Source organism: Salvelinus sp. IW2-2015, linkage group LG20 (genome assembly GCF_002910315.2).
Source record: "Salvelinus sp. IW2-2015 linkage group LG20, ASM291031v2, whole genome shotgun sequence".
Taxonomy (NCBI): domain Eukaryota; kingdom Metazoa; phylum Chordata; class Actinopteri; order Salmoniformes; family Salmonidae; genus Salvelinus; species Salvelinus sp. IW2-2015.
Window position 1 is genome coordinate 75,051,082 of NC_036860.1, and position 13,516 is coordinate 75,064,597.

The 13,516-nt window shown below is 45.6% G+C and overlaps 1 protein-coding gene across 1 annotated transcript in view; it reads right to left on the bottom strand.

Moving 5' to 3' along the window:
* LOC111980100 (noelin-2) overlaps positions 1 to 1,101 on the bottom strand; it is a 49,673-nt gene extending 48,572 nt beyond the window's left edge. Inside the window, 1 exon segment of the mRNA XM_070449786.1 lies at positions 496 to 1,101. Coding sequence (XP_070305887.1) covers positions 496 to 643 — 148 coding nt within the window. The 5' untranslated portion in view covers positions 644 to 1,101.
* Between the last annotated feature and the right edge of the window lie 12,415 nt (positions 1,102 to 13,516).

Below are 13,516 nucleotides of genomic sequence, written 5' to 3' on the forward strand. Positions count from 1 at the left end.
TCTCCCAAGCCCCCCCCATCATCATCATTATCTTCATCATCACCTCAGAGTTGGCATATCATCAGTTACACCCTCCAGCTCTCTGACATATCAGTCAACATCCTCATCCCTCACCACAGCAGCAGTATCCCAGCTCTGATCACCCACAGCACACAGAGGATTCACCAGCATGGCACTTCTCCCCTGATTCTCCTTCTCCTCCCAGCAATCAACACAGCAAAATCATTCTGGATCGGTTCCCTGGGAGCGTCACTCACACAAGACCCTGAACATCATTTCCACTTCGTCTGTCTCCCAGCAGCATCGCTCTCACATGCACCACTTTCATCCTCTATCATTTCTCTTAGCGCCGCACCCGTGAGACAGACCCTCTCCGATACCCACCCCCRCAACCCCGCTTCAACCACCCTACCGCTCTGAGACCCCTCACCCGGTCTCCAACTCATCCACACAGCAGACAGATAGAAAGGATGGGAAATGAGCAGTCTACTGTACGCACGCTGACGATCCTCTCGGAGGTGCCCCCTCGGGAGACGGTGGTCCCGTTGAGTCCCACCAGAGAGGGCAGTGTCTGGGACATCCAGTTGGTCACCATGGCCATGGTGCTGAGCACCGCCCCGATCTTCAGCAGCGGCACYCTCATTTCGCCTGTCCCCCCACCTCCACACCGCTCCGCGCTCCTCAGCCCCTACCGCCCCCCTGCCCTGCACTCTTCCACCTCTCCTCCGCTCAGATCACCCCACTCTGCCTGCCTGCACTGGGACCAGTTAGTCAGCCAGGCAGGAGCAGAGAACCAGGCGGACAGGCAGTTAGCCAGAGACACAGCCCCAGCACGGTGGCTCTCTCCTCAGCCCAGGGAAGAAACTAGAGCAGCCCTGATAACCACAGACCCAGGCTTAGTCAGTCAGTCAGCCAGCAGTAGAACCAGAGAGCGGGTCAGAGGAGGACAGCAGCTCACATCCAGCAGCAGCATCACACTGGGTCTATCTGTCTGAGAGCAACTGCCTGTCAGAGCCTCTCTCTCCCTCGCTCGCTCTCTCAAGATACAGAGCTGCGCATTGGCTGCCTCCCTCTCTCGTCCCCTCCCTGGCTGCCTCCCTCTCTCTCCTCCAAGGCTGCCTCCCTCTCTCTCCTCCAAGTCTGCCTCCCTCTCTCTCCTCCAAGGCTGCCTTCCTCTCGTCCCCTCCCTGGCTGCCTCCCTCTCTACTCCCTGGCTGCCTTCCTCTCTACTCCCTGGCTGTCAGCCTCTCCTCCCTTACTCCAGTCTTTCTTTAGATGCTTTACATCCCTCCTTTCTTTTTAGTCTCTCCCTCTCTTTCACGCCTTCTATCGCAGTTCTCTCCTGACTCTTTAGTGTGTTCATTGAAAAGCACACAGTCACAGAGAGAGACGATGACACTGTGGAGGGAGGCTGCAAGGGTATGTAGATGAGTGCAGACAAGACAGGACAGGACATTCAGCGTTCAACACCATGACTGTGTTGGGTTCCATTACGCTGTCCAACTCACAGCTAGCCTGCAGCCTGTTCAGAGGCATCACCTCATACACATCCCCCCCTCTACTCAGATGGACTGGAGGAAGAGGAGGAGGAGGAAGATGCAAGCAGGGTGAGTATTAATGAGGAGGAAGAGGAAGAAGAGGGAGAGGAGGAGAAGGAGCAGGCTGCGTGGTGAGGGTATAATGAAGAGGATGAGGGTGAGGAAGAAGGAGAAGAGTCAAGCAGGGTGGGTATTAATGAGGAAGAGGAGGGAGAGGAAGAAGAGGGAGAGGAGGAGGATGACAAGGTGGGTATTAATGTGGAAGGAAGTGGAAGAGGCTCCATGTTGAGATGGACATAAGGAGTAAAGAGGAGGGAAATTAGGGAGAGGAGGAGGAGTAAGTAGGCATTCTTGGCAGGGTATTAATGAGGAAGAGGAGGAGTGAGTAGGCAGGCTGTGTGGGATGGGTATTAATGAGGAAGAGGAACGATGTGTTCCAGCCCACAGCTCCTCTTCTCCTCCTCTCCTCTTCTCCTGACAGCCCATCAGTTACCCTGCTTCCTGACTCCTCCTTAATCACCCTGTAATATGCACACTCAACCGCTACAGCTTCGCTCGCCGCCGCCACCACACACACACACACACACACGCACACACACACACCTCTGACTGTTACTGGCACACACTCCCCCACACTGCTATCTTTTAACTCAAGCTGAACGAACCCCCCTCTCTCAAAGTACTGGCCATGCGAGGAGCTTTCAGTGTGGACCTAACTAACTAAACGAGTTGATGAAATAGAAAGTTAATCAATAATAGGGAGGTAATTATAGAAGTGGAGAAAATTGGAAGCCTAATGGATCTGACTGTGAAATGAAGTAGGAATTAACAGGCTTTTCATGGAGCAAAATGGCTGCCATGTCGTGCATCACCCAGGTGGGTGCTACAGTGTGGGGGTGGTGGAGTGAGTATGTGGAAACCATGCAAAGCAGTTGATTATCATCATTTTCATCAGGTGGTGGTTGTTATCATCATTACTTTCTCTTGTTCTTGTGAAAGTGTTTCTTGAACCAGGTAATAGTGTCATGTTTCAGACCTTCTGCTTACTCTGCCCATAGAAGATGGTGTCAGTTTACCCTGTAGGGATTATGCGTCAGCATCAAATGACCCTCTAAAACAGCAGCCACTCATAATGATGACAGACTGCCTGGGTGTGACAGTATGCCCATGTCATCCCCTCTCCTCTTTGTGTATGGTGACTGATTGATCTTGTCAGACAAGCCTCTCCTACCCAGGTACCGACACTGGGCAGGGGCAGGGGCTGGGGAGATGGTGAGTGATATGGGGTTTGCTGTGGAGGGCCATGGGTTGACATGTTATGAGAGGAGACAGCTTGCTGAGCTCTATCCAAGACATGTCAGGCCTCCTCAGCTCACCTGCTGGCTCTTTCTCTCCCACTCTGCCTCTCCAGCCTATTGCTGTGACAAGGCTGCCCTCAAGTGGCCAGTAGGAGCATTACAGCTGTTCAGCTCACGTCCATTCGCTTGAGGCCAATCAGCCTTTGGCAATTACTGCCTTTGGCAATTACTGCCGGCGTTTACCCGATGGTGGTGACAAACGATTGTCACAGTTTAGTATCATGATGGCATGTCAAGGAATAATTTAGTCATACATCCTCTCTTTACAATCATCTGTTGTAATGGTTCTATATTTACTATGCTTTCCCTTCTATGCGGTCGTACGATGCATTTATACATGCAGATAGACTATTCACACACACACACACAAGTCCCTGCAGGATCCTTGCCTTACCCTGGATATGAATGAGTAAAAGATCACAGCAAAGCAGACAGAAATACACCTGAACCAGAGTACGAGTGGACTCGGAATTGCCAGGGACCTCACAAAACAATATTGTATTGATACGGTGGCAGGTAGCCTAGATGTTAGAGTGTTGGGCCAGTAACCCAACGGTCGCTAGTTCAAATCCCTGAGCTGACGATGTAAAAAATCTGTTGATGTGCCCTTGAGCAAGGCACTTAATCCTTATTATTCCAGGGTTGCCGTTGATAATGGCTGTAACCCCACTGTCTCAGGGAGAGCGGGATATGCAGAAAACACATTTCCATTTCATACATGTGTATAATACACACTTGTACATGTGTGGAACAGGACTAATGTAAGCACCCATTAAATGATTATTACTTAGGTGCCGATATGTATGTGATTTGAGGTTACAAAAATATTGCTCACCATGTGCAGACAGTGGCGGTAGATGCCATTTATGATGAGGGAGGACTTTATTTAAATGTTTTTATGAGGATGGCCTTATTTCTATTACAGCATATTGGATAACTGTCATTCATACTTCACCCAGCTCAATGTAACATGGATAGGCTTAGGCTACTACATGTAGGCGCACAGGTCCAGAGAAATCAGAGTAATGAAGGTGACAGACAGACAGTGACACATTCAATACCGCCTTGCACACTCTTGCCTGCATCTAGCTGATCTAGGTTGTAAAAATGAGTCCAACAGTTGCAGACGAGAGTTTCTATTGGACATATTCAGGTATGTTTATCCCCGTTTCGTTCCGTTTTGTTCCTGTTTAAGAAAGGCTTTTCAACAGAATCGGCAGAATGAATACACCTGATCACATGCAAACACAGAATTAGCAGCCACATATAAACCGCATGATCCCTTTGGTCGATGTAGTCTATATACACTCTGAACAAAAATATAAAATGCAACATGCAACAATTTCAAAGATTTTACTGAGTTACAGTTCATTTAAGGAAATCAGTCAATTGAAATAAATTCATTAGGCCCTAATCTATGGATTTCACATGACTGAGAATACAGATATGCATCTGTTGGTCACAGATACCTTAAATAAAAAGGTAGGGGCATGGATCAGAAAACCAGTCAGTATCTGGTGTGACCACCTTGTCCCTCATTCCGTTTGGTTATCTGTTCAGGAGTCTTATGGCTTGGGGGTAAAAACTGTTGAGAAGCCTTTTTGTCCTAGACTTGGCACTCCAGAACCGCTTGCCATGCGGTAGTAGAGAGAACAGTCTATGACTGGGGTGGCTGGGGTCTTTGACAATTTTTAGGGCCTTCCTCTGACACCGCCTGGTATAGAGGTCCTGGATGGCAGGCAGCTTTGCCCCAGTGATGTACTGGGCCATATGCACTACCCTCTGTAGTGCCTTGCGGTCAGAGGCCGAGCAATTGCCGTACCAGGCAGTGATGCAACCGGTTAGGATGCTCTCAATGTTGCAGCTGTAGAATCTTTTGAGGATCTCAGGACCCATGCCAAATCTTTTTAGTTTCCTGAGGGGGAATAGGCTTTGTCGTGCCCTCTTCAACACTGTCTTGGTGTGTTTGGACCATTCTAGTTTGTTGTTGATGTGGACACCAAGGAACTTGAAGCTCTCAACCTGCTCCACTACAGCCCCGTCGATGAGAATGGGGGCGTGCTCGGTCCTTCTTTTCCTGTAGTCCACAATCATCTCCTTAGTCTTGGTTACGTTAAGGGATAGGTTGTTATTCTGGCACCACCCGGCCAGGTCTCTGACCTCCTCCCTATAGGCTGTCTCGTCGTTGTCGGTGATCAGGCCTACCACTGTTGTGTCGTCTGCAAACTTAATGATGGTGTTGGAGTCGTGCCTGGCCATGCAGTCGTGGGTGAACAGGGAGTACAGGAGGGGACTGAGCACGCACCCCTGGGGAGCTCCAGTGTTGAGGATCAGCGTGGCAGATGTGTTGCTACCTACCCTCACCACCTGGGGGCGGGCCGTCAGGAAGTCCAGGATCCAGTTGCAGAGGGAGGTGTTTAGCCCCAGGTTCCTTAGCTTAGTGTTGAGCTTTGAGGGCACTATGGTGTTGAACGCTGAGCTGTAGTCAATGAATAGCATTCTCACATACGTGTTCCTTTTGTGCAGGTGGGAAAGGGCAGTGTGGAGTGCAATAGAGATTGCATCATCTTTGGCTCTGTTTGGGCGGTATGCAAATTGGAGTGGGTCTAGGGTTTCTGGGATAATGGTGTTGATGTGAGCCATTACCAGCCTTTCAAAACACTTCATGGCTACGGACATGAGTGCTACGGGTCTGTAGTCATTTAGGCAGGTTGCCTTTGTCTTCTTGGGCACAGGGACTATGGTGGTCTGCTTGAAACATGTTGGTATTACAGACTCAATCAGGGACATGTTGAAAATGTCAGTGAAGACACCTGCCAGTTGGTCAGCGCATGCCCGGAGCACACGTCCTGGTAATCCGTCTGGCCCCACAGCCTTGTGTACATTGACCGGTTTACAGGTCTTACTCACGTCGGCTACGGAGAGCATTATCACACAGTCGTCCGGAACAGCTGATGCTCTCATGCATGCCTCAGTGTTGCTTGTCTCGAAGCGAGCATAGAAGTGATTTAGCTCGTCTGGTATGCTCGTGTCACTGGGCAGCTCGCGGCTGTGCTTCCCTTTGTAGTCTGTAATAGTTTGCAAGCCCTGCCACATCCGAAGAGCGTCGGAGCCGGTGTAGTATGATTCAATCTTAGCCCTGTATTGACGCTTTGCCTGTTTGATGGTTCGTCGCAGGGCATAGCGGGATTTCTTGTAAGTTTCCGGGTTAGAGTCCAGCACCTTGAAAGCGGCAGCTCTACCCTTTAGCTCAGTGCGATTGTTGCCTGTAATCCATGGCTTCTGGTTGGGGTATGTACGTACAGTCACTGTGAGGACAACGTCCTCGATGCACTTATTGATAAAGCCAGTGACTGATGTGGTGTATTCCTCAATGTCATCTGAAGAATCCCGGAACATGTTCCAGTCTGTGATAGCAAAACAGTCCTGTAGTTTAGCATCTGCTTCATCTGACCGAGTCACTGGTGCTTCCTGCTTTAATTTTTGCTTGTAAGCAGGAATCAGGAGGATAGAGTTGTGATCAGATTTACCAAATGGAGGGAGAGCTTTGTATGCGTCTCTGTGTGTGGAGTATAGGTGATCTAGAATTTTTTTCCCTCTGGTTGCACATTTAACATGTTGATAGAGATTTGGTAGAACTGATTTAAGTTTCCCTGCATTAAAGTCTCCGGCCACTAGGAGCGCCGCCTCTGGGTGAGTGGTTTCCTGTTTGCTTATTTCCTTATACAGCTGACTGAGTGCGGTCTTAGTGCCAGCATCTGTTTGTGGTGGTAAATAAACATCCACAAAAAGTATAGCTGAGAACTCTCTAGGCAAGTAGTGTGGCCTGCAATTTATCACAATATACTCTACTTCAGGCGAGCAAAATCTAGAGACTTCCTTAGATTTCGTGCACCAGCTGTTTACAAATATGCACAGACCGCCCAACCCTCGTCTTACCGAAGTGTGCTGTTCTATCTTGCCGGTGCAGCATGTATCCCGCTAGCTGAATATCCATGTCGTCATTCAGCCACGATTCCGTGGAACATAGGATATTACAGTTTTTGATGTCCCGTTGGTAGGATATTTGCGATCGTACCTCGTCTAATTTATTGTCCAATGATTGCACGTTGGCGAGTAATATTGATGGTAATGGCAGCTTTCCTACTCGCCTTCTGAGGGTCCTGACGAGGCATCCGGCTCTTCGTCCTCTGTACCTGCGTCGCTTCCTCTTGTGAATAACTGGGATGTTGGCCCTGCCGGGTGTTTGTTTATCATGTGAGTCTTGCTTGTTGTTGAAAAAATCTTCTTCTAATCCGAGGTGAGTGATCGCTGTCCTGATATCCAGAAGCTCTTTTTTGCCGTAAGATACGGTGACAGAAACATTATGTACAAATTAAGTTACAAATAACGCAAAAAACTCCAAATAATAGCACAATTGGTTGGGCGCCCGTAAAACTGCTGCCATTTCTTCTTCTTGCTGGATATTTGCGGGAAATGGAACAGGCTGTCGTACACAGCATTCCCAAACATGCTCAATGGGTGACATGTCTGGTGAGTATGCAGGCCATGGAAAAACTGGTACATGTTTCATCTTCCAGGAATTGTGTACAGATCCTTCCAACATGGGGCCGTGCATAATCCTGCTGAAACATGAGGGGATGGCGGCGAATGAATGGCACAACAATGGGCCTCAAGATCTCGCACGGTATATATTTGCATTCAAATCGATAAAATGCAATTGTGTTCGTTGTCCGTAGRTTATGCCTGCCCACACCGTAATCCCAACACCACCATGGGGCACTCTGTTCACAACGTTGACATCAGCAAACCGCTCGCCCACACGCTGTCTGCCTTCTGGCTGGTACAGTTGAAACCCAGGATTAATCTGTGTAGAGCACACTTCTCCAGCATGCCAGCAGCCATTGAGGGTAAGCATTTGGCCACTTAAGTCGGTTACGACGCTGAACAGCAGTCAGGTCTAGACCCTGGTGAGGACGACGAGCATACAGTTTCTGACAGTTTGTGCAGAAATTCTTCGGTTGTGCAAATGCACAGTTTCATCAGCTGTCCGGGTGGCTGATCTCAGACAATCCCGCAGGTGAAGAAGCCGGATGTGGAGGTCCTGGGCTGGACTGGTTACATGTGGTCTAAGGTTGTGAGGCCAGTTGGACGTACTGCCAAATTCTCTAAAACAATGTTGGAGGTGGCTTATGGTAGAGAAATGAACCTTCAATTATCTGGCAACAGCTCTGGTGGACATTGCTGCAGTCAGCAGGAAAATTGCACGCACCCTCAAAACTTAAGACATCGGAGGCATTGTGTTGTCTGGCAAAACGACACATTTGAGAGTACCTTTGGATTATCTTGACAAAGGAGAAATGCTCACTAACAGGGATGTAAACAAGTTTGCGCACAAAATTTGAGAGAAATAAGCTTTTTGTGCTTGTCTAAAATGTTGGGGATCTTTTACTTCAGCTCATGAAACATGAGACCAACACTTTACATGTTGCATTTATATTTTTGTTCAGTATATTTCCTTCTTTCCTCCTCTCACCTTTTCCCTTTGCTTGTGGACTTCAGTGCACAATACAACAACAGTTGTCTGTGAACAGGCGAAAAAAAACTTTACAAGCCAAATGTTCCTACCATAACCGCTACACACAGCCTACATCGTTGTCACCATATTAATGTCATAGTCAACATAGCTACTAGAACTAACGTGTTAGTAAACCCGCTACAATCATACAGTACAGTGTACAGCAAGCAGTTTAGCAGTTAAACTTGCGGGTCCCGGTGGCAACTCTTAGAAGAGTTCCATTGTTGGAAAGCCATAGCCAGCTAGCTAACATAGCATCCCTTTGTTTGACCCGGGTGTTTGAGTAGGCTAAACTAGCATTCGCTTGCTAAGTCAGTGAAAGTGAAAGTAAAAAATATATACTAAGAAATAAGGCTCTCTCTCTCTTGCTTCTCCTTAATTTTAGAAGAAATTAATTTGTTCAAAACTGTTCAACTATTGTGTCTTTCTTTCTCTTTGGGTGAACTACACACCACATGTTATGGACTGCACTGCTACCTAGCTGTAGCTTATGCTTTCAGTACTAGATTCATTCTCTGATCCTTTGATTGGGTGGACAACATATCAGTTCATGTTGCAAGAGTTCTGATAGGTTGAAGGATGTCCTCCGGAAGTTATCATAATTACTGTGTAAGTCTATGGAAAGCGGTGAGAACCATGAGCCTCCTAGGTTTCATATTGAAGTCAATGTACCCAGAGGAGGACAGAAGCTAGCCGTCCTCCGGCTACACCATGGTGCTACCCTACAAAGCGCTGCTGAGGCTACTGTAGACCTTCATTACTAAACAGAATTACTAAACCAAAATTATTTGGTGAATATATTTAATATATTTTTATCAAAAAAGTTAAACTTTTGTAATGTTTCACTTTACATTTTTCTGAAATTCTGAGGATTGTCCTCCCATTCCTCCTCTGAGGAGCCTCCACTGGCTGCAGACAGAGAGGAGAGAGCATGATAAAATGAGTTTTGATCAATAATGGAAATATAAGTGCTGAAAACATGTTGGCTCACTATTTTTGGGGTTATGTATTGTGTGTAATACAGCATGTGTAAGCAACACATCATACATGTGTTAGTGTCCATGGCCACCGGATGGCAGCAGAGGTTTAAAGAGATGATGTAAATAAAGTGACGATGTATCACCACTGACAACCATAAAGTATCTCACCTTGTGATACTAGTACATGTTTCTACAGAACTGATCTATCAAATCTCTACTGAGCTCTAGTTTGTAAGACAGATATGCAAGATGAACTAGAGACAGTATTGGAGGAAGCAAGATATACTGGGAACACAATAACATCTGCCATATCTACTAGAGGAGAATCTACGCATTTCAGTAAACCCACTGTCAGACTAAAGTTTGCACTTGTATGATCCGACAAGCTTTAAGCAAATATTGTCTCCCGTCTGGACTACTGCAACTTGCTGTTGGCTGGGCTCCCCGCTTGTGTCATCAAACCCCTGCGACTTATATAGAACGCCACAGCCCACCTGGTGTTCAACCTTACCAAGTTCTCCAATGTCACCCCATCTCCTCCACACACCCCACTGGATTCCAGTCAAAGCTCGCATCCACAACAAGACCATGGTGCCTGCCTACGGAGCAGCAAGAGGAACTGCCCCTTCCTACCTCCAGGCTATGCTACACCCAAACCCGAGTACCCTGATTCTGCCACCTCTGGTCTCTTGGGCAGTTCCCGCTCAGCCCAGTCCAAGCTCTTCTCTGTCCTGGCACCCCAATGGTGGAAGCAGCTTCCTCCTGAGAGTACCTGCCCATCTCCCAAAAACATAAAACATTTGAAACCCTACCTCTTCAAAGAGTATCTTAAAATAACCCCCCCCCCCCCACAAAAAAAAACTGTCCTTCTTGTAAACTAACACTTGCACCCGGAAGCCCATCCCACCCATCTCTCCTGATAGCTACTTATTGAGTACAAATGTACTATGACTGTGCTATGTGGTTGTCCCACCAAGCTATCTTTTTTATTATTTTTTATAATATGTTTATTATTTTCCAATAAAAATAAAATAAAAAGACAGCAATACAAACAATGACATTCATTGTACTGTTGAATGGGATGGCCATTTAGAGGACAAAACAAAAGTTAACTCACACACACACAAAATAAAACAAATCCTATTAGGTGGTACATGTATAAGAAGACAGCAATAGTCATTACAAGCAGTGTAGTTAAGTCAAAAATAAATATTGAGTGGAGTACAGCACAGAGTAGCAGCAGATCGTCAGCCCAGTATTGAAGCGGGACTAGACCATTTATCCAGTATCGGCTGCCATATTTTGTAAAACACTGGACTTCTATTGGAGGTGTGTATCGAATCTTTTCCATATGTATTACATTCCCTAAATCCCGTACCACATTTCAAAGGTAGGTACAGTCTCCAATTTCCAAAATTGTAACATGAGCCTTTTGGCTAATAGAGTACAAAGAGAGACAGCTTTCCTTCCTGGTTATTCCCATCAACTGTACCAAACAGAGCGATCAATGGGTCTGGGCTAGAACTCTATCAAAGGCCTTAGATAAGTAATCAAAAATGAAGAGCCCAGTAAGCATGTAACTTAGGGCATGTCCAGAATACGTGGGTCAACGTCCCCTCATCCTGCTTGCACCTCTCACACAGTGGTGAGGTGTCCGGAACATTTTATGCAGTTTTACTTTGAGTAGTGTAATCTGTGATTCACCTTAAACTGTACAAGGTTGTGTCTGGCATTCACTGAACGGTGGTTTATATTCCTGAGAGCTTCTATCCAGTACTCATTTGAGATTTCTGAACCAAGTTCTTGTTCCCAAGCCCTTTTAATGGTGTCGTGGGTACCTCTATGTGGCCTGTAGCACATCATACAGCTAGAGACCGACCCTTTTGAATGGGGTTTGACAAGGATCAAGCTATCTAATGTAGGACTATTTGCCATGCCATACTGTGGGATATGTGTCCTTAAGAAATTCCTATTTGGAGGTATCTGAAAAAATGTGTTGTTGGCATGTTGAACTTTCCCTGTAATTGTTGAAATGAAGCTAACTGACCATCTATGTATAGATTACCAATTGTTGTGAGCCCCTTCTCCCTCCACTGTGAAAACACCACATCATCCAATGCAGGGTGGAAAGCATGATTCAGGCAAACGGGTGTCAATGTATACAGTGGGTATGTTAAGAAAATATGTCACGACTTCCGCCGAAGTCGGCCCTTCTCCTTGTTCGGGTGGTGTTCGGCGGTCGACGTCACCGGCTTTCTAGTCACCATCGATCTATTTTTCAGTTTCGTTTTGTTTTGTCTGTTTATACACACCTGGTTTCAATTCCCCCATCATGTTCCCTATTTAACCCTCTGGCTTTCATTTCTGTTTTGTCCGTGATTGTTTGTGCGTAGGTGTTGTGATGATTACGTGTGTGTTTATGATTATTCCATTTATGGAACTTTTGCCTATATTTTGAGTAAAACACTGTGGTTTCACTCAACACCTGTGTCCTGCGCTTGACTCCGATACTTCTCCGCACACAACCCTGACAAAATACATAATCTGTTTCCAGATCCTTAGCGTATGACAAATGACTGGATTAGAGTCATAAGTGTCTTTTCACATATGATGGGCTATTAAAACTTTTGTCAATAGGGGGCGCTGTTTTCACTTTGGAAAAATCGTGCCCAAATGAAACGGACTCGTACTCTTTTCTAGATCATACAATATGCATATTATTATTACTATTGGATAGAAAACACTCAGACGTTTCTAAAACTGTTTGAATTATATCTGTGAGTAAAACAGAACTCATTTTGCAGCAAACTTCCATATAGGAAGTGAAAAATCTGAAACGAGGCTCTGTTTCAGGGCTGCCTATTCAACTGGCTTTTATTTATCGATATGCATGCACTTCATACGCCTTCCACTAGATGTCAACAGGCAATGGAAGGTGGAATGGGGTGTCTAGCTTGATCTGAGGCCGAACAAGAGCTTTTGGAGTGACAGGTCCGGAATTTTCTTGTCTTCGAAGGCGCGCGGCGGAGCTCGACATTGTCTTCTGAAAAGCGTTCGGTTTACACGGCGAATATCTCCAGCTCTGATTTTATTTGATACATATGATAATAACATCATAAAGTAGGTTTTTTCAACGATTTTATCAGTTTATTCAATGTTTATTGGGACTTTTGGAGTTTTCCGTTCTTTGCGTTAAGAGAGGATGGGAATGTTAGCAACCTTGGCTAGCATTGTGGCGCGAATTCGACAGAAGAAATGGACATTCTAAAACCAAACAACGATTTATTCTGGACCAAGGACTCCTTGTACAACATTCTGATGGAAGCTCAGCAAAGTAAGAAAACATTTATGATGTTATTTCGTATTTCTGTGTAAAATGTTGACTCCTATTCTCCGCCGTTTTGGTGAGCGCTGTCTCACAATAACGCAAGCTGTATGTTATGGTAAAGTTATTTTTTAAATCTAACACAGCAGTTGCATTAAGAACCAGTGTATCTTTCATTTGCCATACAACAAGTATTTTTATGTAAAGTTTATGATGAGTTCTTTGGTCAGATTAAGTGAGTGTCCAAAATATCTCCGGAGATTCTGGTGAATCGATGCTACGTATTCACAATGTATAACCAGGATTTGTAGCTATAAATATGCACATTTTCGAACAAAACATAATTGTATTGTATAACATATACAAGACTGTCATCTGATGAATTTGTTCAAGGTTAGTGATTCATTTATATCTTTTGCTGGTTTTCGCGAAAGCTACCTTTGCGGTGAATAAATGCTTTTGTGTGTTTGGCTATTGTGGTAAGCTAATATAATTCTATATTGTGTTTTCGCTGTAAAACACTTAAAAAATCGGAAATATTGGCTGGATTCACAAGATATTTATCTTTCATTTGCTGTACACCATGTATTTTTCATAAATGTTTTATGATGAGTATTTATGTATTTCACGTTGCTCTCTGTAATTATTCTGGCTGCTTTGGTGCTATTTTGTGGATAGCTGCAATGTAAAACTATGATTTACCTCAAATATGCACATTTTCGAACAAAACATAAATT